General features: G+C 39.6%; 1 protein-coding gene across 4 annotated transcripts in view; it reads right to left on the bottom strand.

Annotated features, from left to right (window-relative positions):
- The window catches only part of ARNTL2 (aryl hydrocarbon receptor nuclear translocator like 2), a 106,713-nt gene that overhangs the window by 42,328 nt on the left and 36,872 nt on the right, over positions 1–27,513 (bottom strand). Inside the window, exons 2-6 of one of the 4 annotated variants that reach the window (XM_044228518.1) lie at positions 24,756–24,902; positions 22,924–23,025; positions 11,036–11,077; positions 7,565–7,722; positions 688–767 (exon numbers count right to left, since the gene is read on the bottom strand). In XM_044228518.1, the coding sequence (XP_044084453.1) occupies positions 688–767; positions 7,565–7,722; positions 11,036–11,077; positions 22,924–23,025; positions 24,756–24,853 (480 nt within the window). In that variant the 5' untranslated portion in view covers positions 24,854–24,902. Of the gene's footprint in view, positions 1–687; positions 768–7,564; positions 7,723–11,035; positions 11,078–22,923; positions 23,026–24,755; positions 24,907–27,513 lie in introns of all 4 variants that reach the window. The other 3 variants (XM_044228516.1, XM_044228517.1, XM_044228519.1) reach the window with 3 other exon arrangements.

Below are 27,513 nucleotides of genomic sequence, written 5' to 3' on the forward strand. Positions count from 1 at the left end.
ACTTTAGATCTCTTAATCTTCAAAAAAAAAAAATCCCTTACATTTCTATCAGGAATCTCATATTTAAATTCAGCTGTTCAGATAAAAGAGCTTTTCAAAAATTGAGAAAAATAGACAAGTATATATATGATGATTCTTTCTGTTTCATCATGCTATGGTTTAAAGCCCAGGAGTCATTTATCGCCTCCTGGGGGCAGGTTCAGAAGCCTATGAGATGGTCATATTTCCCAAGTCAAATAACCTATAGAGGAGAGAATCTGAAAACCCATGCATATGAATGGTGAGAACAGAAATGTCAAAGCATCGACTAATAGCTCATTAAGCAGTAAGGGCTAATGTGCTGAGAACAGAATCCAGAAGAGAAAAGGATACAAGGTAGATGGCTTTTTAGGAGGTGGTGATGGAGGGCAAGAGAGCCCATGGCACAGGAAGCGAGGACAGTGTAAGTTTAGGATCAGAGACAAGCTTGGCTCCATATTATGGAAATTGCATATCCTCTGTCTCTACTTTCATCAGCCCAAATTAAGACATGGTTACTTATGCAACTTATTTTTGTAGGAAGAGAGCTATGGTGTATTTGAGAGCCCTGGCTGTGGCAGCCGGAAGCGAACCCAAAAAAATCTGCATCCCATCCAAGTAAAACTGAAAGGACAAACACAGCATAAACAAACAGAACTCTGGACTTACCTTAAGGATTAAGTGTCTGAGCTCATTATCCTGAATAAATGAAGGTCTATAATTACCTCCTGCATAAGAATTTGTCATACCTAAAAATAAGTCCAAAAGTTATGGAAAATAGAATAGAGTTGGAAATGTAGTAAGTACTCAAGGGAAATAAGTACCGTTGCCGCTGCATTGTGAATGGTACTATTACTAGCACATTCTATGACTTTATCATCCTCATTCTTTCAATAGTATTAGATAAGGATGTCCTGATTTTATACTGTTAAGTTCTTGGAACTACTTATTCCCTTACACTTGAATGTGTGGACACTAGGAGCTGATTTCAAAAGAGAACTATATTTTCTAATACACTACAGTCCCTTAGCTTCTTCAAACTGTTCAGGGGCACTGGGGTGGCTCAATTGATTAAGCATCCAATTCTTTGATCTCAGGGTCGTGAGTTCAAGCCCTGTGTTGGGCTCCATGCTGGGCATGGAGACTACTTGAAAAAAAACAAAACAATAAAAATGGATTATGTGAATTACCCTAAATAGGAAGACTGTGGTACTTTAAATCACTGTTCTGGATTCATAAGATTTTCCAAATGGCGCTTTAAAAATCATATGGAGACTTCTGATAATATATAAAAATGTATAAAATATAAATGAAATAATTATTTTAAGCCCTTAGCACAGAGTTTATTGTATCAAAATAAAAGTCTCTCACTGAACAGCTGACAAAAGGAGGAAAAGCAGGACCTACGTAAAGGTTTCAAGGAGAGAAATAAGGGGAGCACCAAAATCACATTGTGCATGCATGGCCACAAGGGGGCGCAGGGGACAGCCCACCAAGCCAAGGTGCCCTGTCCCCAGATAACATCCAGGCAAGCGTAATTCACAGGTAAATCAATTTTCCCTCTGCTATACTCCTCAACTTTCCTAACCCCAAGCCCCTCCTCCTGAGGACCGCAAGAAAAGTTGCTTTTGCAAAAGAAAGATGGGTTAATACCCTGAGAGCTTTTTGTTGTTTTCCCCACCCTGGGACATTTTAACCACACAGTGGCCCTTGGAAAGATCTGTAGCTCAAACTCACAAAATACGTAAGAGCTGGCAGGCGGTTGGGGGGGTGGGATGGTGGTGAGCGGTACCCAGAAAATCAAAAACACCTCATGGTCTTACTTGATACGGCAGCACCCATATGAGCCTGGCATAAGTAAGTAAATGAAAATCTCTTCCAGAATCTACCTTCTAGGTAAGGCCCCAAGAATTCCCTCAAATGATTTCTTATGATTATAAATGAATACACAGCAACCTGACAGGAGGGAGTTGAGAAAGAGCAGAAAGATACAGACTGAGTTCCAGGCCAGGGTAGGCTATAAATTAATCTGAGCAAAGCAGTGTTATCTTCTTGTCTGGCCTGAAGGTCAGAAGAAGTATGTTAGGGAAACCCTGTTGGTGTCAGTCAGCCAGAACTGGGAGGTGGGACAACGAGCGGAGGACAGGCTAAGGAGAAATGACGGGGTTAAGGGCTCAGCCAGGCTGAGGTACTACTAAAACACATGCTGTGATATTCTGGACCTGTGCAGTGAGGGATAACAACTTTTTAAAAAGATTTTATTTATTTGAGAGAGCGGGGAGGGGCAGAGGGAGAGGGAAAAGCAGGGATCCCTGTCGAGCAGGGAGCCCAATGTGGGACTTGATCCCAGGATTCTGGGATCACGACCTGCGCTGAAGGCAGATGCCACTAGGCACACCGAAAGATAACACACAAGGAAACAAGATCACTTACCTTTATCACAGTGTTCATTGGGTTACTAATCAAAATCACAGTACCTATTCCTCCTCCCCCCTCCCACCTCCACCCAGAGTAAACACTGTGCTTGCCCTTGATAGGTGTTAGTCTTTACTATTAACAATGAGCCTATTCAGTAAATGCTTTCCCCCTATTTTACAGCTACAGAGGTGGAGGATTCGAATGTGAAGTGACTTGGGTAAGTCACACAGCCATTAAGTAAAGGAGCCAGGCTTTGAACCTAGGAGGTTTGCCTCTGGGACCTCCATGCATGGACCACTGCACCCCCCCACCCCACCCAGTACCAGTACTATGACTGCACACACAGAATGCCCAGAGTTTCTCTGAAGGTACCTGCTGAGAAGAAGGGCTACTCCGAGTGTGGTCTGCTGACTGGTGTCATCAGCAAACTATGGCAGGTGAGTATGGAAATGAAAACCCAGCATTTTTAGGGGCACCTGTTTGGCTCAGTCAGTTAAGCATCTGCCTTTGCCTCAGGTCATAATCTTAAGGTCCTGGGATCCAGCCCACATCAGGCTCCCTGCTCAGCGGGGAGCCTGCTTCTTCTCCTGCTCCCCCTGCTTGTGCACATGCCTGCTCTCACTCTCTCTGTGTGTCAAATAAATAAATCCTTTTTAAAGAAAGCAATTTTAGATACTTTTATGGAAATGTGACATTGTTGGGGCACCCCAGCCCATGAGCATTTTTCCAGGATTTAGCTGTACTTTGTAATGGGTGGGGTGGTTAACACTTGTCCTTCACCCAGATAATTTGAGAAGCACTATTTAAAGCATGTAGTGCAAAAATTCACTTCACAATCTATTTGTCTTTAAACTAATTATGTAGGGACCAAAACAACATGCTCCGCAGGCAGCCCTCTGATGATGTGGGGTCCAGGTTTCTGTGGAGCAAGTTGGGTGATCTACTCCAGTAAGGGCACTGGAAGGCAGGCAGACCCAGTTGCCTGAAGTCCTCTTACTCATGGGCAGCACTGACTAAAGGGTCTGCTCAGGGTGTGTGATGAGCCCTTGAGCACCTCAGAAAGGCCACTGGCAAAAACCTGTGCTCTGGTGTAAGGAAGGACAGTCCGTCCTCCCTACTGAGCTTCTCTTGCTCCTCCTCCCACTCCTACTTCCGCTGTAGCATTTATCACCCTGGGTTATAATGATCTCTGCCTGGGTCTGTCTCCTTCGCCTGCCATGAACCCCAAGAGCTCAGAGATCTTGTTCCTTCCTTTTTAAGTTCCCAGCACAGACAGGAACCTACATGATGCTCAGTGCCTGTTTGTTGAATTAGTTGATGGATTCATGACTTTTCTCCTTAGGTTCTCCTCCCTCCAGGCATTGCGAATGTGAAAATGGTTGGGTAATTTTAGAGTTGCAATCAAATGACCTCAGTGGGGCCTGCAAATGTTCACTGCTAAAAGATTTAAGGGAAATATTGCATACAACTTATGCAAGATCCAGTTGTGGGTAAAAGGGAATCCTGTTTCACAATGGATGGTTATGAAAATGAGACCTCCCATCACACTCCTGCAAAGATCCTGCCAAGCAGTATCCTCACACTTGCACTGTTCTGCTTGGCATCAGAGGGGATCAAGGCTGTGCTTTCTTTCCTCACTGCCTGCCCTCCAGATTTGCACATAGCCAGCTAGAGTACGGCAGCCACCATTCTGCATGTGGAAACCTAAGGAAGGTGATTTAAAGTATTTTTTGTGAAAGGGACTTCTTAAGCAGAGAAGAAAAGGCCAAGACAAGAAAATTATGCAAGAAAAATATTTCCGTGGTAAAAACTGAGTAAAGGTGGTGGATGAACCACTTATAAAGCTAGTATGACTGTTAAAAGACAAAAGTAGTAAAATGGAATCTGCAAAAACTTTGTCAAGGAATACATAAAGTAAGAAGGTATAAAATGTGACCACATGTGTATAAAATGTGGAAAGGGGGAATACAAATGTAGTGCTTTTAGAATGTGGTCGAAGTTAAGAGACCATCAACTTGGTATACGTTGCTACATACTTAGGATGTTATATATGAAATTCATGGTTAGTACAACCAAAAGCCTATAATACATACAGGAAAAAAAAACAAAGAGAAAGAAATCCATGCATAACACTAAAGAAAGTCCTCAAATCACAAGGGAAGGGATCAAAAGAAGGAGGGAATGGAGAAGAACTACAAAAATAAACAGGAAACGATTTTTAAAATGACCATATGCACCTATCAATAATTATTTTGGAGGATCACATTTAATAAAAAATCACAGGGTGATTTTTGGATAACAGTGGATAACAAAACAAGACCCAACTACATGCTGCCCCCAAGAGACTCACTTCAGCACTAAAGACACAGGCTGGAAATGAAGGACTGGAAAAAGATATTCCATGCAAATGAAAGCAAAACCAAAATGGGGTTGCGGGGCGCCTGGGTGGCTCAGTGGGTTAAAGCCTCTGCCTTCGGCTCAGGTCATGATCCCAGCATCGGGCTCTCTGCTCTGTGGAGAGCCTGCTTCCTCCTTTCTGTGCCTGCCTCCCTGCCTGTGATCTCTCTGTCAAATAAATAAATAAAATCTTAAAAAAAAAAAAAAAAAGATGGGGTAGCGACAATTATATCAACAAAATAGACTCCAAAACATTGTAACAAGAGACAAAGAAGGCTATTACATAATAATAGTAAAGGGATTTATTCAAAAGAGGAGATCATAATTGTAAATATGCATCAAACACAGGTGCACCTAAATATATAAGGCAAGCATTAACAGACATCAAGGGAGAAGTTAACAGTGATACAATAATAGTAGGGGACATTAACACCCTAATAGGTCAATGGATAGAATGGATAGAAAAGAAGGAAACAATGGCTTCAAATGACCAATTACAAAAGATGGGCTTAACAGATCTACATACACAAAACATCCCATCCAAAAACAAGAGAATATACATTCAAATGCATATGAAACATTACCCAGAACAGATCACAAGAAGATAGAAATTTAAAAGAAAGACAACTGAAATCAAACATCTTTTCTGAGTACAACAGTGAAATGGAATCAATCCTCCCCCCAAAAAAACCCCAAATCCCAAATGTATCAAGGCCAAAAAAAAAAAAAAAAAAAACCATGCTACTAAACAACCAATGCATCAGCAAAGAAGTCATAGAAGAAAGGAAAAAATACATGAAGACAAATGAAATTAGAGACAATGGTTCAAAATCTCTTGGATGCAGCAAAAGCAATTCTGAGAGGGAAATTTATAGTGATATAGACTCACCTCAAGAAAGAAGAAAAATCTCAAACAACCTAACTTTATACCTAAAAGGAGCTAGAAAAAGAACAAACAAAATCCAGTCAGTAAAAGGAAGAAAACAACAAAGATCAGAGTGGAAATAAATGAAACTGAGACATAAAACTGTTAAAACTTTAGCCAGATTCATCAAAATCAGAAATGCCAGAGAAGTTAAAACTGACACTATGAAAATGCAGAGAATTAAAAAAAGACTACTACAAAAATTATGCAAAAAAATTAGACAAACTAGAAGAAATGGGTAAATTTCTAGAAATCTACAATCTCCCAAAACTAAATCAGGAAGAAAGAATCTGAACAAACTGGTTACCAGCAATGAAGTTGCACCAGTAATCAAAGAACTCTCAATAACCAAAAGTTTAGGGCCAGAAGGCTTCATAGGTGAAATTTACCAAACATTTAAAGAAGAGTTAATACCTCCCCTTCTCAAATCATTCCAAAATATAGAAGAGAAAGGAAAACAGCCAAATTCATTCTACGATGCCAGCATTACTCGGATACCAAAAACAGACACTACAAAATAAAATTACAGACCAATATCCCTGATGAACACAAAAATCCTCAACAAAATATTTCCATACCAAATTTAACAATACATTAAAAGGATCATTCTCCATGATCAAGTGGGATTTGTTCCGGAGATGCAAGAATGATTCAGTATTTGCAAATCAATCAACATAACACACATTATAAAATGAAAGATAAAAATTATATGATCACCTCAACAGGTGCAGGAAAAGCATTTGACAAATTCGACATTCAGAAAAACTCAACAAAGTGGGTACAGAGGGAACAAGATAGTATAAACGCTCTAAGTGACAAACCCAGAGCTAGCTTCATCCTTCGTGGTGAAAAACTGAAAGGTTTTCCTCTGAGATCAGGAACAAGACAAGGGTGTCCACTCTCACTACTTTTATTCAACATAGTACTGGAAGTCCTAGCCATAGGAATCAGATAAGAAAAATAAGAGACATCCAGATCGGTAAGGAAGGAGTAGAACTCTCACTATATGCAGATGAGAAAATACTACATACAGAAAATCCTAAAGACTCCACCAAAAAACTACAATAAATGAATCCAGTAAAGTTACAGAATACAAAATCAACATACAGAAATCCATTGCATTTCTACACATTATTAACAAACTAGCAGGAAGAGAAATTAAGAAACAATTATATTTACCATTGCATCAAAAAGAATAAAGCACCTAGGAATAAATTTTACCAAGGCAGTGGAAGGATTATACTCTGAAAACTCTTAAGATGTTGAAGATGTCTTAGACAATGAAAGACACTGAATATGACACAAATGGAAAGACACACTGTGTGCATTTAAAATAAAGCTTTTAGTGAAACCAAGATTTTCAATACCCAGATTAGTATTCTCTCCACATATAGAATGTGAGCATCAAAATTGATGCCTGTAAACAAACTGATGCCTATAAAGCTGAAGACACACCTGTATAGAATTTCAGGAGCCAACGACCACAAAAATGAATCCGGGATCTCAATTACAAGATGGACTTCACAAATCCAAGTGCGGGGGAACCTGTGTGGCTCAGTCAGTTCAGTGTCTGCCTTTGGCTCAGATCATGATCCCAAGGTCCTGGGATTAGGCTCCCTGCTCAGTGGGGAGCCTGCTTCTCCCTCTCCTCCCTCCCTCCTGCTCACTATCACCATGTCACTATCTCTCAAATAAATACATTTTTATAAAATCTTTAACATTTTATAATTTCACAAAATCTTTAAAAAAATCTTTAAAAACAACAGCAACAACAAATCCAAGTGCAGAAGCCATTTCCAAACTCACCTTTTAAAGATTTCAAGTGTTGGACAGCCATTCTTAACACTGTGAGCTTGTCCAGTTTCCGTGCCATGGGATTGCACTGAGGGATCATTGCTGACAGTTCTTCAATCAGGTTATTCATTTTATCTCTCCTCCGCTTTTCGGTTTGGCTATGAGCTTCTCTAAGAAGGAAAAGAACCTCCTTTATTTTTAACAATGAGCAGACCCACAGTTACCACGGAGGCGCTGACTGGAGCCTGAGGAGGCCAGCGAGCACACCCTCCTTGCTCCCAACTCTGGCCCTGCACTCCCGGTTCAGGGAAGAAGAGGGAGCTGCTGAGCACCAAAACGGTGCTCATCTCTCATCCAACCAACTACCCCTGCTCCTTCCTCCCTATCTTATTTCCAGAAACCTTTAAGAACTAAGATGTGTCTGAGGGCTACAGGAGTAGTTTTAGAAATTCCCTCAGTCTTAGAAGGCTACCCAGCTCTTCCTTTCACTACAGATCACTGCTCTCTGGTATTCGCTTCTGCAGCTTCCCATGGGGTTGCAAATATGTGCAGGTCTCTCTCTTTGGGGAAAAAAAACTCCCACCTTATCCCCCTCTGAGGGGTTTTTACCTTGCTACTATCTTCCCTTTTCAGCCAGCTTCCTGGATGAACACCATCTCTGCTCTTTTTTTTTTTTTTTAATTTATTTATTTGACAGGCAGAGATCTACAAGTAGGCAGAGAGGCAGAGAGAGAGAGGAGGAAGCAGGCTCCCTGCTGAGCAGAGAGCCCGATGCGGGGCTTGATCCCAGAACCCTGGGATCATGACCCAAGCCGAAGGCAGAGGCTTTAACCCACTGAGCCACCCAGGCGCCCCACCATCTCCGCTCTTTTCTCTTCTCAAGCAGGCACCTTTCCACCCATCTATTAAAATCAACCTTCAGCAAACCCTGCCTGCCCCACAGACACTATTTCTAGCAGAGGTCATCCTTATATTATGCAAGGCCTTGCTGATCTCTGCCTTGAATTTGACGGTACTGACATTCCTTATTCTTCCGCTGGCTCCTGTGACCCTCCCCTGCTCCGCTGTCCTCCCTGCTCCACTCAGTCCCCTTGTCTCTTTACCAGCTCTTCCTCTTTCCTTAAAAGCAGTGCCCCAAGATCCCCCAGTTGGCTCTACTCTTTCCTCACCTTACAACTTCACCCTGACATAGCTCCTTCTCTCAGAGGCTTTACAGTGGTTCCTAAGCTACTATTAAATCTCTAACTCGTTCATACTTCACCCCATTCCTGACCTTCAGAACTTGAACTACACACTTAAATGATTCATAAGTGCCTTAAACCTCAGGTAAGCCCATACTGAATATATTCTTTACAATTTACCCCCATTTTATATCTCCTTCCTCCATTACCCTTGACTTACTCTTGTAGAATTTATCTTGGTTGCTGATACCACTAGGCTCATTCTAGACCCTTCTTCCTTCTTCACTCTGAAGAGCCAAATAATCAAAAACTCCTATAGGTTCTGGTTCTTAAAATGGTTCTTATATAGGTCTCTTCCTCCCCATGCACTGTGTCACCACCTTAATTCATGAGGTGACAGCTCATTGTACTACCCCCAAAAGCCTTTTAACCTGCTATACTTCCAGTGTCTTCCCCTTTCAGTCTACATGAACCCCAACTTCCAGAATTATCATTCTAAAACAAATGAAGTCATCTAATTCCATTGCATCAAACTGCTAAAATATATTTCCACTGCCTAAGAGGAAGAGCCAAACTCCCTCATGACATCCCAAGGTTCTCCATGACCTGGTTTGCGCCCTCATTTCCAGGTCCATGTCTCCATCTCCACGTGTTACTCCACAGCAATGCCAAACAACCTTCTGGTCCTCACACATGCCAAGTCACCTCACATCTCCTCTGACTCGCTCTTTGCTAAGCTTATAATGTCCTTCCTTTCTATGTTCTTGGAAAAATCCTCTTCCTTCTTCAAAACCCACCTCAGCTATTCTTCCGGGAAACTGTCTGTGACTACTACATGATGAATCCCTTTCCTCTCTCAGCTGCCTCTATGTCTTCTATCCTTCTACCATGTCACCAGACCTAAGTCACCGTCTGCTGGAAATTCAGTATTATTTAATACGTCACAAGGAAAGAAAAACATTGCCTATTAACAGGAAGGGGCCATTGAGTAAGACCTTTTTCATGGATGGTAAAATGTAGGGGGAAATTGTATATCTTACATTTACATTTTACGTTTGAGTTAGGCTTTTACTCTTCACACTTAACTGTAAACATCTGTCTGTTTCTCCTACAACAGTCAGATTGTGGCGTTTCGAGAATTTCCACATAAGAAGAGTTTAAAAAGGACAATCTGATGGGAAAGAAGGAGGAGACTTGCTCTGACCTGTCTTTATGGGAAGTTTAAATTAGACAAAAGAAAGTTTAATTTTTCCACATAAGAGAGTGGGGGACAGGAGAACACTAATGAAAACCGATGGAGATAATATTCCCCTTCCCACCCAACCATTCACCCTTGGGTCACACTACTCCTGGAACAAAATAAGTACTTTTGAGTGAACTGGATAGAATTCAAATTATATGTATGTTCACATTAAATTTAGTTATATACTCATGCTTTAATCCATTCAGGAACAATTTTTAGATTAAAATTTTATGTTTAGAAGAATGTTAGAGTTATCCTCCTGCTAGAATTATCACCTCTCATTTCTACCAGTATTACCCAGTAGCACAGACACCAACAATGGGCAGAGATGCCTCTTTCCAGAAATGTACAGCAGATGCGGTCTTCTGTCTCTGTGGTAGGGGTTAGAGAAAGTTGAGAACATGTGGGAGCAAGTCCCTGTGGAGAACAATGAATGATGATGGCAGGAGCTAGGAAACCCAGAAGAAGGCAAAATAGCTAGTTTTTGAAGGAGATGCACCTAAAAGATTTCTGGAAGACTGTACTAGGGAAAGACCTATTTACCAGAGGCTGGTTGTCTGATAATTTAGTGGCAGGGGTCTGGCTCTTAATTCTGCATACTCTTACTGCCACTTTGATCCCTGTCAGTGTTTTGTAAATTAGATACAAAACCAGAATAAATGAAGAAAAAGCAAAACTGAGATCTGGCCATGTTGCCAGATATAGAAAAATTTTTGTTGATGCTGAGAATATGTTGAAACAATTGACAAAGACTAACAATCAGATGCTCCTCAGAAGTAACTGGGATTTCTTTACAGCATAAATCAGCTTTGCTCTAGTGCTTAAAGAATAAACAGTCCCTCTAAGAAAAATTTAAAGGCACATTAAGACAAATGTTATTCCAGTAGATAGAAAAGGAAACAGGTACTTGACATTCACCACTTCTCAGAGTATATGGAATGAGAAAAACCTAATATTCATGAATTAATTCTATCTTGGCGTCACCTTTTACTTTGGCTAAAGGTTTGCATCTGCAACATTTTCCACCCACCATCTACCAATCTCAACGGTTCAGTGTACCTGAAGGACTTCGCTTTTACTTGTTGTTCACCATCTTCCATTCTACAAAAAAGCAGGATAAAGTGTCAAACTACATGAGACAGCTTTTATGTCATTCTTGAAAGAAAATGAATGTGAGATTAAGTACTATCATCCTACATCCTAAATCCTATTAAGTCTTAGTTAAATGCTACCCTGAGCTCCTAATGACTGGAAATGATTATTACTGTGGACACAAGTGGTGGTGGTGGTTCTCCTCCTGAGGCTCACAGGCCCCTCCTCCCCATCAGGGCAATGAAAACTGTTAACTTGTGACAATGAACAAAAATTATCTTGTGTGAGTCCTGAGAAATATAATTTTCAGATGAATAATATTAAATAGAATAATTTTTAGACAATTGGCTCCACCAAAAATTTTGTAGTGAGGATATTAAAATAGCCTAAAAGTGAATGAAAAGGAATTTACTTTGTTAAAATTTATTTTTTAATTAAAAATATCATTGAAAATTGGAAACTCCGGTCACTTGGCAATAATATTAATAGTCACAGTAGTATATTCCCTAGCAGAATATGCCAAATGTATATATGTGTGTGGGGCTATATATGTATATATACACGTGTGTGTGTGTATATGTAAGACGTGTAGTTACCACCAGACCACTACTATAGCAGAATATACTAATGGTGGAACGTATTCCACGTTAAAAAATGATGCAGGCTGAGTAGTTTTTAAAAATGCATATTTTAAAAAATATTATTTCCAAATGTATCAGAACAAACAAAAATAGACTCTTAAATACAGAGACCAAACTGGTGATTGCTAGAGGGGAGGTAGATGAGGGGATGGGCAAAATAGGTGAAGGGAATTAAGAGGTGCAAAATTCCAGTTATAAATAAGTCACAGGAGGGGAACCTGGGTGGCTCGGTGGGTTAAAGCCTCTGCCTTTGGCTCAGGTCATAATCCCAGCGTCCTGGGATCGAGCCCCGCATAATCCTCCTCTCTCTCTCTGCCTGCCTCTCTGCCTACTTGTGATCTCTGTCAAATAAATAAATAGAATCTTAAAAAAATAAAAAATAAATCACAGGAATGTAAAGTATAGCATAGGAAGTATAGTCAAAAATATTGTAATAACATTATATCCTGATAGATGGTAAGTACATATATCATAGTGAGCACTGAGTCCTTTGTGGAATTTGTGTGTTGCACACACAAATCTAACAGTGTCAACTGAACTACAAAGGAGAAAAAAAAAACTCTAAAGAAATGGTGAAATCCAAACCTACTGTACTTATGAAATCCAAACATACTATTATTTAATGGTCCCTGGTAGAACAGAGAAAAGGCACGATCATATATTAGCCAAACAATTCATTTCTTGTTTGCAGCATAAACCTAGGTAAGTGCAAATGCAATCAAAACATTCTCCAGATTTGCTCCTTTTCATGCCTTCCTCTTTTTAAAACCTTCTTCCTTTGGTTTCTGAGATACTACCCTACTTCAGAGCCATGTCTTCTCACATTTGGGGTAGGATTTCCTTCCTCATTTTACAGTGCTTAGGCCTGAGTCCCACCAGAGTATATCCTCAGTCCCCAAATCTTCCCACTCTCTACACTTCCCCCAATGACCGCGCATCCATGCCAATCACTGCAATGGCTTCCTGAACATTAGAAATGTGTGAATCTCTATCTCCAGACCAGGTGTCACCCCTAAGCACCAGGTCCTCATAATTCAACTGCCTGGTTGAAGAACTGAGAATTACCATGCTATCATTGTGTCCAAAACTGAATTCACCATCTATCCCTTGATCTCAGCATATAACATCCTCCAAATAGGTAACCAAGTCAGAAAATTTGGACGCTTCCTGTATTCCTGCTCTCCTTAACCAACAATCATGAATTCTCTTTTAAACTTCTCATAACATGCCCTTCCCTTTCCATGCCCTGCTGTCCAGGACCTTACTCTCTTAGACCAATGCTCAGAAAACAATCCCTGGCAAAACTTCTCAGCTATTTTCTCTGCCTCCTGGGTTTCCCCCCTTCAGCCCATCCTCCATGTTGTTTCCCAAGTGATTCTTTGAACATAGAAGTCTGTACCACTTCCCACCTGGTAGGATAGCTATATTCTTTTTTTTTTTTTTTAAAGATTTTATTTATTTATTTGTCAGAGAGAGAGAGGGAGAGAGAGCGAGCACAGGCAGACAGAGAGGCAGGCAGAGGCAGAGGGAGAAGCAGGCTCCCTGCCGAGCAAGGAGCCCGATGTGGGACTCGATCCCAGGACGCTGGGATCATGACCTGAGCCAAAGGCAGCTGCTTAACCAACTGAGCCACCCAGGCGTCCCGCTATATTCTTTTTAAAAATGGACAATAACAAACATCAGCAATATGGAGAAACTGCATCCTTCACACATTGCTGGTGGGAACGTATATGCTGGTGTAATGTAAATGTAATGCTGGTGGGTACAGCCACTGTCAAAAACAATTTTTGTGATTCCTCAAAAACTAAACATAGGATTACCATATGACCCAGAAAGTCTCCTGAGTATATACCAAAAAGAACTTAAAGCAAGGACCCAAACACATACTGGTACATCAGCATTCATAACAGCATTATTCACAGTAGCCAAAAGATAGGAACTACCTAAATGGATATTTAGCATATGAATGGATAAACAAAATGTGATATATGGCAACCCCTGTGCAGAGTACCCCAGAACCCCTCCCTGGCAGGCATGTACCCTGCCTCAGCTCCAGCTGACACCGCTCCAAGGCACTATCTCTACAGAGAGTCTTAGAACATACCTGTTTGCACCCACTTCAGATATCCTACCAGGACACCTTCTGTACAAAGAACTCAAGGGTCTCCTGGTCTATACACTGCTTCAGCTCCAGCCACTCCACTGGGGCACCCCCTGCAAATAGTACCCCAGAAATCCCAGCTTCCCTTCACCTCAGCCATCCTTCCAGAGTGCCCTCAGTGTATAGAACCTGGAACTTTGCAACACACAGTTGGGACAGGGCGCCCACTCCACAGAGAGCCCTGGAATCCCTTAGCATACACCCACTTCAGCTTCATCTGTCTTGCCAGGTGTGTGGAGAGCCTTCTGTGTGGAGAGCTCCAGGATACCCTGAATAATACTCACGTCAGCATCAGCTACACTGCCAAGGTTCCCTCTGGGTGTAGAGCCTCAGGACACCCCGACATGCACCCACTCTAGCTTTAACTATCCTGCCAGGGCACCTGCTGCAGGAAGGCCCAGGGACCACACTGACCTGGACCCACTTCAGCTATCCTGCCACAGTGCCTACTATGTGGAGAGTCCTGAGACACCCAACCCATGCCTGCCACATCTCCAGCCATGAAAGTCGCTAAGTGCACCAAGCCTTCCTTCAAATTCAGAAGTTGTTATTCTGCTTAATTCATAGAAACAAACATGGGGAGTCAGGCAGGCAAAATGGGGAGAGAGAAATATGCTCCAAAAGAAAAAACAAGACAAAACCTCAGAGAAAGGAGCTAAATGAAATGGAGATAAACAATATGCCTGATAAAGAATTTAAAGTAATGATCATAAAGCTGCTCACTAGGCTGGAGAAAACAGTGAGTGAACTTCACAGTGAGACCTTCAATAATTAAAAAATGTAAAAAAGAACCAATCAGAGCTGAATAATACAGTAACTGAAATAAAAAATACCTTAGAGAGAATCAATAGTAGATTAGAGGATGCAGAATATATCAGCGATAAGGAAAAACAGGTTAATGAAAAGCACACAAGCTGAATGACAGAAGGAGAAAATAATAAACAAACGAAGGTTGATTAAGAGATGGACAGATTAGATGGATGGATTAGACAGCAGTAAGTGAAAAAACATTCCCATTACAGGGAACCTAGAAGCAGCAGCAAGAGAGAAAGGAAAATATGTATTTGAAGAAGTAATAGGTGAAAATTTCCCTAACATAGGGAAGGAAATAGATATCTAGTTTCAAGAAGCACAGAGTTCTCTTGATCTTAGGGTCTTGAGTTCAAACCCCACATTAGACATAGAGCCTACTTAAAAAATAAATATACAAAGAGATTTTTAAAGGTAGCAAGAGAGAAGCAAAAATTAACCTACAAGAAAAACCCTGTGAGGCTATCAGCCAAGTTTTCAGCAGAAACTTTGTAGGTCGAAAGAAAGTGGCATGATATATTCAAACAGATTTATTCTGGGGATGCAAGGATGGGTCAATATTTGCAAATTGACCAACATGATATACCATATCAACAAAATGAAGAATAAAAATCATAATCTTCTCAAGGCAACTGGGTGCCTAAGTCAGTTAAACATCCGACTCTTGGTTTTGGCTCAGATCATGATCTCAGGGTCCTGGATCAAGCTCCATGTAGGATTCCCTGCTCGGTGGGGACTCTGCTTGTCTCCCTCTCACTTTGCCTCTCCCCCCTGCTAATACTCTCAATTTCTCTAAAATAAATAAATCTTTAAAAAAAAATCATGATTTTCTCAATAGATTTTTTAAAAAAGTATTTGACAAAATTGAACACCGACTCATGATAAAAATTCTCAACAAAGTGGGTTTAGAGGGAACATATCTCAACATAATATAGGCCATAGGTGAAAAAACTACAGTCAACATCATACTCAGTGATGAAGGACTAAGAGATTTTCCACTAAGATCAGGGACAACACAAGGATGTCCACTCACCACTTTTATTCAAGATGGTGTTGGAAGTCCTAGTCAGAGCAATCAGACTAGAAAAAGAAATAAGAGGCAATCATATCAGTAAGGAAGAAGTGAAACCGTCACTATTTGCAGACATGATTCTACATATAGGAAACCCCAAAGACTGCATCAAAAAAGTATTAAAACTAGTAAATTCAGTAAAGTTGCAGGATGCAAAATTAATATACTGAAATTCACTGCATTTTTTTTGCATTTTTATACACTAATAAAAAACTAGCAGAAAGAGATTTTAAGTGAACACTCCCATTTACATTTTCACCAGAAAGACTAAAATACCTAGGAATAAACTTAACCAAGGTGGTGAGAGATGGGTGCTCTGGAAACTGTAAGACTTTGATGAAAGAAACTAAAGGAGACACAAATAAATGGAAAGATACTCTGTGTTCATGGAATTAACATTGTTATATGCAATGAATGAATCATTGAACATTACATCAAAAACTAACGATGGACTATATGTTGGTCAATTGAATTTAAATTAAAAAAATGTCCCTTCTATCCAAGACAATGTAAAGATTCAATGCAATCCCTATCAAAATACCAAGAGCATTTTTCAGAACTATAACAAACAATCCTGCAATGGGTCTGGAACCACAAAAGACCCTGAATAGCCAAAGCAATCTTGAAAAAGAGTAGAACTGAAGGTATCACAGTTCCAGATTTCAAGATGTGCTACAAAGCTATAGTAATCAAAACACTATGGTACTAGCACAAAAACAGACACACAGATCGAAGGGAAAGAATAAAGGGCCAGAAATAAACCCACCACTACATGATCAATTAATGTATGACAAAGGAGGCAAGACTATGCCATGGGTAAAAGAAAGTCTCTTCAACAAATGGTGCTGGGAAAACTGGAACACTTTCTAACACTATTTCACAAAAATAAACTCAAAATGGATGAAAGACCTATATGTGAGAACTGAAACCATAAAAATTCTAGAAGAGAACACAGGCAGTAATTTCTCTGATGTTGGCTGTAACAATATTTTTCTAGATATTCCTTCTAACACAAGTGAAACAAAAGCAAAAATAAGCTATTGGATCAAAAGCTTTTGTGCGGCTTTCATATAATAAGGCAACCTACTAAGGAGAAGATATTTTCAAATTCCATATCCAATAAGGCACTAATATCCAAAATAAAAAAGAACTTATACAACTCAACACCCGAAAAGCAAACAATCTGATTTAAAAATGGGCAGAGGTCCTGAATAGACATTTTCCCAAAGACATACAGATGGCCAATAGACACAAAAGAAGATGCTAATCACTAATCATCAGGAAAAGGCAAATCAAAACCACAAGATAACAAAACAAAGAGATGAGAAATAACAAGTGTTGGAGAGGATGTACCGAAAATGAAACCCTCGTGGTGAGGCTGTAAATTAGTACAGCCACTGTGGAAAGCACTATGGATATGGATAATTATATGGAAAAATTATCAGAAAAATTAAAAACAAGAATACCATATGACCCAAGAATCCCACTACTGGGTATTTACCCAAGAAAACCAAACCACTAATTATAAAAGATACATGTACCCCTATGTTTATTGCAACATTATTTATAGTAGCCAAGATATGGAAGCAACCTAAGGGTCCATCAATAGACAGAAGTAGTAGTACACATACACGCACACGTGCGCGCATGCACACACACACACACACACACACGAATATTCCACAGCCATATAAAAGATGAGATCCTACCATTTGCAACATGGATGGTCCTACAGTATATTAAGCTAAATGTAATGGTCAGACTGAGAAAGATAAAAGCCATATGATTTCATTCATGTAGCATCTAAAAAACAAATGAGTAAACTAAAAGCAGAATTGGACCTATAAATACAGAGTTAATGGCTGCCAGAGGGAAGGAGGGTGAGGAATGGGCAAAATAGTAAGGGGTGTGGGAGATATGGGTTTCCACTTAAACAATGAATAAGTCATGGGAATAAAAGGCACAGCCTGGGAATATTGTCAATGATACTGAAATTACGGTATATGTGACAGACTGCAGCTATGTGGTAAGCATAGCATAATGTATAGAGAAATTGACTAGGCTGTACACCTGATATTAATGTGACATTGTCACAGAAATGTGGTATATACATACAATGGAAAGTCAGCCATAAAAAGAATGAATTTCTTTCATGGAAACAAATGATAATGAAAACATAACGGTTCAAAATCTGTGGGACATAGCAAAGGCAGTCCTGAGAGGAAAATATACAGCAGTATAAGCCTTTCTCAAGGAACAAGAAAGGTGTCAAATACACAACCTAACCCTACACCTAAAGGAGCTGGAGAAAGAACAAGAAAGAAAGCCTAAAATCAGCAGGAGAAGAGAAATAATAAAGATCAGAGCAGAAATCAATGAAATAGAAACCAAGAAAACAATAGAACAAATCAGCGAAACCAGGAGCTGGTTCTTTAAAAGAATTAATAAGATTGATAAACCCCTGGTCAAACTTATCAAAAAGAAAAGAGAAAGGACCCAAATAAATAAAATCATGAATGAATGAGGAGAGATCACAACTAACACCAAAGAAATACAAACAATTATAAGAACATACTATGAGCAATTCTACGTCAACAAATTTGACAATCTGGAAGAAATGGATGCATTCCTAGAGACAAATAAACTACCACAACTGAACCAGGAAGAAATAGAAAACCTGAACAGACCCATAACCAGTAAGGAGGTTGAAACAGTCATCAAAAATCTCCAAACAAACAAAAGCCCAGGGCCAGAAGGCTTCCCAGGGGAATTCTACCAAACATTTAAAGAAGAACTAATTCCCATTCTCCTGAAACTGCTCCAAAAAATAGAAATGGAAGGAAAACTTCCAAACTCATTTTATGAGGCCAGCATCACCTTGATCCCAAAACCAGACAAGGATCCCATCAAAAAAGAGAACTACAGACCAATATCCTTGATGAACACAGATGCGAAAATTCTCACCAAAATACTAGCCAATAGGATTCAACAGTACATTAAAAGGATTATTCACCACGACCAAGTGGGATTTATTCCAGGGCTGCAAGGTTGGTTCAACATCTGCAAATCAATCAATGTGATACAACACATTAATAAAAGAAAGAACAAGAACCATATGATACTCTCAATAGATGCTGAAAAAGCATTTGACAAAGTACAGCATCCCTTCCTGATCAAAACTCTTCAAAGTGTAGGAATAGAGAGCAGATACCTCAATATTATTAAAGCCATCTATGAAAAACCCACAGCAAATATCATTCTCAATGAAGAAAAACTGAAAGCTTTTCTGCTAAGGTCAGGAACACAGCAGGGATGTCCATTATCACCACTGCTATTTAACATAGTACTAGAAGTCCTCGCCTTAGCAATCAGACAACAAAAAGAAATTAAAGGCATCCAAATCGGCAAAGAAGTCAAACTATCACCCTTCACATTTGATATGATACTATATGTGGAAAACCCAAAAGACTCCACTCCAAAACTGCTAGAACTTGTAAAGGAATTTAGTAAAGTGTCAGGATGTAATATCATTGCACAGAAATCAGTTGCATTTCTCTACACCAACAGCAAGACAGAAGAGAAATTAAGGAGTCAATCCCATTTACAATTGCACCCAAAACTACAAGATACCTAGGAATAAACCTAACCAAAGAGGCTAAGAATCTATACTCAGAAAACTATAAAGTACTCATGAAAGAAATTGAGGAAGACACAAAGAAATGGAAAAATGTTCCATGCTCCTGGATTGGAAGAACAAATATTGTGAAAATGTCTATGCTACCTAAAGCAATCTGCACATTTAATGCAATCCCTATCAAAATCCCACCCATTTTTTTTTTAAAGAAATGGAACAAATAATCCTAAAATATATATGGAACCAGAAAAGACCTCGCATAGCCAAAGGAATATTGAAAAAGAAAGCCAAAGTTCGTGGCATCACAATTCCGGACTTCAAACTCTATTACAAAGCTGTCATCATCAAGACAGCATGGTACTGGCACAAAAACAGACACATAGATCAATGGAACAGAATAGTGAGCCCAGAAATAGACCCTCAATTCTATGGTCAACTAATCTTCGACAAAGCAGGAAAGAATGTCCAATGGAAAAAAGACAGTCTCTTCAATAAATGGTGTTGGGAAAATTGGACGGCCACATGCAGAAAGATGAAATTGGACCATTTCCTTACACCACACAAGAAAATAGACTCAAAATGGATGAAGGACCTCAATGTGAGGAAGGAATCCATCAAAATCCTTGAGGAAAACACAGGCAGCAACCTCTTCGACCTCAGCTGCACCAACATCTTCCTAGGAACATCGCCAAAGGCAAGGGAAGCAAGGGCAAAAATGAACTATTGGGATTTCATTAAGATCAAAAGCTTTTGCACAGCAAAGGAAACAGTTAACAAAACCAAAAGACAACTGACAGAATGGGAGAAGATATTTGCAAATGGCCTATCAGATAAAGGGCTAGTGTCCAAAATCTGTAAAGAACTTAGCAAACTCAACACCCAAAGAACAAATAATCCAATCAAGAAACGGGTAGAAGACATGAACAGACATTTCTGCAAAGAAGACATCCAGATGGCCAAGAGACACATGAAAAAGTGCTCCACATCACTTGGCATCAGGGAAATATAAATCAAAACCATAAGGAGATACCACCTCACACCAGTCAGAATGGCTAAAATTAACAAGTCAGGAAATGACAGATGCTGGCGAGGATGCGGAGAAAGGGGAACCCTCCTACACTGTTGGTGGGAATGCAAGCTGGTGCAGCCACTGGAAAACAGCATGGAGGTTCCTCAAAAAGTTGAAAATAGAACTACCCTATGACCCACCAATCGCACTACGGTATTTACCCTAATGATACAAACGTTGTGGGCGCCTGGGTGGCTCAGTGGGTTAAGCCGCTGCCTTCGGCTCAGGTCATGATCTCAGGGTCCTGGGATCGAGGCCCACATCAGTCTCTCTGCTCAGCAGGGAGCCTGCTTCCTCCTCTCTATCTCTCTCTGCCTGCCTCTCTGCCTGCTTGTGATCTCTCTCTGTCAAATAAATAAATAAAATCTTTAAAAAAAAAAAAGATAGAAACACTGTGATCCGAAGGGGCACGTGCACCAAATGTTTATAGCAGCAATGTCCGCAATAGCCAAACTATAGAAAGAACCTAGATGTCCATCAACAGATGAATGGATAAAGAAGAGCTGGTATATATACACAATGGAATACTATGCAGCCATCAAAAGAAATGAAATCTTGCCATTTGTGACAATGTGGATGGAACTAGAGGGTATCATGCTTAGTGAAATAAGTCAATAGGAGAAAGACAACTATCACATGATCTCCCTGATATGAGGAAGTGGAGATGCAACACGGGGGGTTTAGGGGGTAGGAGAAGAATAAATGAAACAAGATGGGATTGGGAGGGCGACAAACCATAAGTGACTCTTAATCTTACAAAACAAACTGAGGGTTGCTGGGGGGAGGGGGAGGGAGAGGGGAGTGGGGTTATGAACAATGGGGAGGGTATGTGCTATGGTGAGTGCTGTGAAGTGTGTATACCTGGCGATTCACAGACCTGTACCCCTCTGGATAAAAATATATGTTTATAAAAAATAATAATAAATAAATAAATTTTTAAAAAATGAATTTCTGATATATGCTATAATGTACAGAAAACTTGGAAATATGTTAAGTGAAATAAGCCAGACAAAAAAGGATAAACAATGCATGACCCTACTTACGTAAAATATCTAGAATAGGCAAAATCATAGAGCTAGAATGTAGACTAGAGGTTACCAGGGACCAAAGGAAACAAAGAATGGAATATTATTATTTAATGCATGCGGAGTTTCTAGTCGGGATAATAAAAAAAAAAGTTTTGGAAATAGGCAGTAGTAATGGTTGTACAACATTGTGACTGTAACTAATGCTACTGAATTGTACGTTAAAAATGGTTGAAATGGCAATTTTTATGTTATCTATATTTTACCAAATAAAAAAAGTCCAAAGGCCCACAACTTTTGTTTAAATGTAATTTGACATGCTTAAAATCCTTGTGTTTACCCGACTGCATGCAAAATGATTTCTATATTCTTTAGTTCACCAGATCTCTTTGACCCAGTCCATGTTCATTTCCCAAGTCTCACAGCTCACCCACCTCTGCGTACAGCCTCTGCTCTTTGCACCAGCCACTTGTTTCCTGATGAGCAGGTGCTATTTCATATTCCATGCCCTATGCCTATGCACAGTTCTTCCTTCCACCTAAAGTACCTCCTCTACTCCTGCTCAGAATGGCTCACTTCCCTTCTTCATTTAAAACTTAGCTTAGGGGCGCCTGGGTGGCTCAGTGGGTTAAAGCCCCTGCCTTCAGCTCATGATCCCAGGGTGCTGGGATCGAGCCTGCGTCGGGCTCTCTGCTCAGCAGGGAGCCTGCTTCCTCCTCTCTCTCTGACTACTTGTGATCTCTCTCTGTCAAATAAATAAATAAAATCTTAAAAAAAAAAAAAAAAAAAAAACTTAACTTAAATCAACCTCTGCAGGAAGCTGTCCTTCCCTCCTAATCCCAGTCTTATTTAAATGCCCAGCCGTTCTTGTTGTCAGGGTACCTGGGGTATGTATTACAGCAGTTATCATAATGTGTAATACTTACCTGTTTCTTTCTAATTTGTACGTGTTTCTTTTGTCTTTGTATTTCTCCCTCCTAGTCCACTGGGTGTCACATAGTAGGTACTCAAGTATAGTATTTAATGACTATATTCCAGGGAATCTTCATCAACGACCCTTTAAAAGAATCAGCTCTCCCTTCAAACCAAGAGTGCTGCAGAAATGGCAAACATTCTCATACATTCTTCTTTGTTTAAAAATGCCCAATATTCTGGGGCTCCACCAATGAAATCAACTTCATGTCTATTGACTGGCTTTCATGCCCTGAGTCTCTGGAAAGGATGTTATACAATCAGTACTTTGTAAAACACATAAAGTACTTTGACATCCATCATTTCACTAGAGGAATGGAAAACGGTGGAATGAAAGAAGGATTGGGGCAGAATGGAGAAGCTGTAAGGCAGACAATGAGCAAATCAATGGGATGTATATACTCTTCTGTCTACTGCCATTACATGTGTTCTTTAAGTAGGCATTATGTCAAATGGAAGTCCAGGACTTACCTGCTGCTACGGGATGCTGATATTTCTATCCTTGTTGAAAGAAGATAGGTAAAAGGATTCTGAGAGAGCCTTTCCACCACTTTTTCTGTCATGATTCCTGACCTGGAAAGAAGGAGGTCTTGGGTCACCTCTACCCATACATGTTGGGAAATGGACAGCATGATTATCCTCATGTGCCACAAGTTCCCTACCCTGTCCAGTCGCAGAGAGACAGGAAGTAGAGTGTAATGAAGAAAGTACCACACTAACAGTCAGGTGTTCTAACTACTTGTGTAATGTTAGGCAAGCCGCTTGATATTTCTGCATCCGGGCTTCATTTTCTAAACTATGGGCAACTGGCTAATCTTCAGTGTTGTCTTCTGCCAAAAAAATCACTATCTGCCAGTACTTTGCATGTTTCCATTTCTTCCCCTACCATGGACTCCACTTCCCATTCACTCCCCAAACCACTGAAGGTCGCAGCCATGCCGGCTCTGCAGCATAAAACGGTCGCCTCTAGGACTCACACCTCCACTTCAGCAGCTCACAGTCTTATTTGGATACTAAAAAAGCACAAGAGTGCTTATGATTCCAAAGAAAAAGAAAATAAAAAGGACTGACAATCACTTCGAGCTTGAGCTGAGTGGGGACTACAAACTGCTGATTCAGGATGGAAGATGGTAAACAGTTCTAGACCAGTCACTTGGTCAACTGAAGTTATTTATGAGCATTCACATTAGTAGAACAGTCTGAGAGAATACAGACAACCCAGAACAGTAGATAACCTTCAGGTCATTTGTACGTAGCTTGGGAAGTGCACTGGTTGTTACATTTGAATAAACACTGATTCTGCTGTCTTGGGAGTTTTAACTAAATCAGAAAGTACATTGGAAAGAACAGTCTTAAAAAGAGCTGGTTTCGGGACGCCTGGGTGGCTCAGTTGGTTAAGCAGCTGCCTTCAGCTCAGGTCATGATCCCAGCGTCCTGGGATCGAGTCCCACATCGGGCTCCTTGCTCGGCAGGGAGCCTGCTCCTCCCTCTGCCTCTGCCTGCCTCTCTGTCTGCTTGTGCTCGCTCTCTCCCCCTCTCTCTCTGACAAATAAATAAATAAAATCTTTAAAAAAAAAAAAAAGAGCTGGTTTCTTCCAGTATGTCATATTGTCCCCCTATTCAAAAATTTTCCCTTCCTTCATGGAGACCTATCATCAACTTTCTCATTTATGTAAAGTACCAGCCTAAAATGGAGTACTCTAGATCGTAATATTTACTTTGCCTTATCATTTTCACCATACAAACCCTAGCTTTGGGGAGTTTATTAAAGAATATGTGGGGCTGTAAGCTGCATTAAACAACGAAAGTAAACAAGAAGAAAGCAAGTATCTTCAACATTGACTTTGTTATCTACTTGGCTTAATAAATATGGAAAACAAGAGTTTTATATGATTCAACAGGCCACAGATGACCAAGGGTTGGTGATTATATAAGTGATGGATAAAGTAAGAAGCAACGTGGTATTTGTTAAGTGAAACACACAGAAAGATGTTCTCCTCATGGTTAAGCAATTCAGTTAGGAAGGTTAGTATCGTGCTGTAACCATAAATGTTAAGCAAACTAACCCTATGTTCCTATGTCTTTCAGACTCCAACCGACCCTCCCTAGACACCTAATAAGCTTCAAAGTTGGATGGGAAAGTTACAGATCAGTCAATGATGGATGGTGGTTGGGTGGATAAGTAATTGTCCCTATCTAAATGTTACCATGTAACATTTTCAAATCGATGATTTAAAAAGTAATCTTTTTTTTCCCCCTTAGAATGAAAGATTTCATGGGCTTGAAAGAATAAATTCACTTACTGGGATGGGCCTGAGTCACTTCCTTTTCGTTTTCTTGGGAACTCTATCACATGTGGGCTAAGGGATCCAACAGCTGTTGGTTTTGTCCATGGGCTCATATGACTGGAAACCACAGGAGAAATGCACTGGTTCTCTTCAAGTAGTATTCTGTCTATGAGAGATAAAGCACAATAACACATCTATTTTTAACATCAACTTTGACTTTATACATATCCCTATCACACACTTTACGTGGTTTTCTTTATATTTTAAAAATATCAATTACAACATAACATAGAATGAAAGACAAACTATGAACACTCAAATACTAGTTAGAAATATATTTGTTAGTCCATATTTTTAAGCTTATTTCCACTGTTTATTGTAAAAAGATTGTAGAAAATAGGGAAAATGCAAAGAATAGAAAGGAAGGGGGAAATTATATATCACCAACTGATGTTACTATTTAGAGATATTTCCCTTTAGAATTTTTTCCATAGTTGTCATTAAAGTAATTGAAATCATAGCATATGGTATATTCTACTTTATTTACAAATCACTGTGAAAATTTTATAGTACTATTACAATTTCTTTGTGTTGTAGCTATGTAAACATTCTTTTTAAAAAGATTTTATTTATTTATGTATGTATTTATTTATAGCAAGAGATTGATGTGCAAAAGCAGCAGGAGGAGCAGAGGGAAAGGGAGAGAGAATCCCAAGCAGACTCCCCACTTGGTATGGAGTGTGATGAGGGGCTTGAACACATATGACTCTGAGATAATGACCTGAGCCAAAACCAAGAGTCAGCTGCTTACCTGACTGAGCCACCTGGGTGCCCTGCTACTTAAACATTCTTCTATTGTGACAATCTATGTTTTCTCAACCATCACAAATATGTGTTGTGGTACATAAAGCTTTTCATTTACTGGTTATTTCATTTAGAAGGCATCCTAGAATAACATCAAGGGATGTGAATATTTTTAACCCTAAATTGCAAAATATGATAAAATCCTTCTTGTATAAAGTGTGGCTTATTAAATGCTTTATAAAATATAAAAATAAGAATCACTGAACTAAAAATAACAGATGTTCCAAAAGTAGGCCTCCCTGAGTAACTGTATTTCTCATATTAAAATGGATATAACAGGTTAAAGATCATCTGTAAGTTACAACATAGATTGAAAATATATAAGAAGTATTAATGAATCTACAAGAGTGGGAGGTTTTTAACACCTCTCTAGCAGTACCTAACAGATCAAGCATTCAGGAACAGTAATGTAGAAAATTTGATCCACACAATGGACAAGCTTGGTGTAATAGACATCTACAGACTTCTACTCTCAGCCAGTGTCTGTTTTGCAGCACCCATGAAGCATTTATAAAAACTGACAACATACCGGACAAAAAGCACATCTTAACAGTTTCAGAAGAATGATATCCTATATCAAACATTTACTGATTCAGTGTAATTATGCTTGACACCAGTAACAAAAAGATAATAGAAAAATCCCTGTATCTTCAAAAATTAAGAAATACACAAATAACTTGTTCAAAGCAGAATTCATTGGCAATCAGGAAGATCCAAAGTAATCTACAGTGGAATCCCCATCCCACGGCTACAATGGAAAAGCTGTAGGACTCCAAGTGTAAGCAAAGATGTGAAGGAATGGGAAGTTTTCTGTTTTGCTGGTGGGAACATAAATTGCTACAACTGAAGCCACTTTTGTATTACCTAAAAAGTGGGATATTCATATAACATGTGATTCAGCATTCCAGTCCTAGGTACATAGAAAAACTCCATGCATATTAAGAGACATGTACAAAAAAATGCATTGGTAGCACTGCTTGTAACTGAAAAACAAAAATAAAAACCTGAGAAAACTGGAAGCTAAATTTCCTTCAATAGATGGATTGTTTATTAAATGAAATACTAATGGCAGTTACAATGAATTACGTACTGATATCAACATGGATGAATCTCAAAATAATTCTAGGCAAAAAAGTCACAGCTAAAAACATACATCATGTTTTTCATTTTCAATTTTAAAAAATTGTTTTTTTGAGAGGGAAAGTGCACATGTGCACACAAGCAAGGGGGAGAAGAAAGTGGGGAGGGAGAGAGAGAATCCCAAGCAGGTTCCACACCCAGCGCAGCCCAATATGGGGCTCCATCTCATGACCCTAAGATCATGACTTGAGCAGAAATCAACACCGCAAGGACTTAACCAACCAAGCTGTCCAGGCACCCAAAGCACATTTTTTAAAAAAGATTTATATAAAGTTGAAAAATAAGTAAAACTGATCAATATTTTTTAATAATATCTATAGAGGTTGCCACACTGTACAGAAAAGTAAAGGAACAGTTAACACAAAATTCAGAATTCTCTTTGGGAAAAGAAAAGGAGTATCTGGATGTGATCAGTGAAGGACACACATGGGCTTCTAAGAATTCATGTTCTACTTCTTTTTTTTTTTTTTTTAAAGATTTTATTTATTTATTTGACAGAGAGAAATCCCAAGTAGGCAGAGAGGCAGGCAGAGAGAGACAGAGGAGGAAGCAGGCTCTCCGCTTAGCAGAGAGCCCGATGTGGGACTCGATCCCAGGACCCTGAGATCATGACCTGAGCCGAAGGCAGAGGCTCAACCCACTGAGCTACCCATGTTCTACTTCTTTTTTTTTTTTTTTTAAAGATTTTATTTATTTATTTGAGAGAGAGAGACAGTGAGAGAGAGCATGAGCGAGGAGAAGGTCAGAGAGCGAAGCAGACTCCCCATGG

The sequence above is a fragment of the Neovison vison genome, chromosome 12, assembly GCF_020171115.1.
Source record: "Neovison vison isolate M4711 chromosome 12, ASM_NN_V1, whole genome shotgun sequence".
NCBI classification, from domain to species: domain Eukaryota; kingdom Metazoa; phylum Chordata; class Mammalia; order Carnivora; family Mustelidae; genus Neogale; species Neogale vison.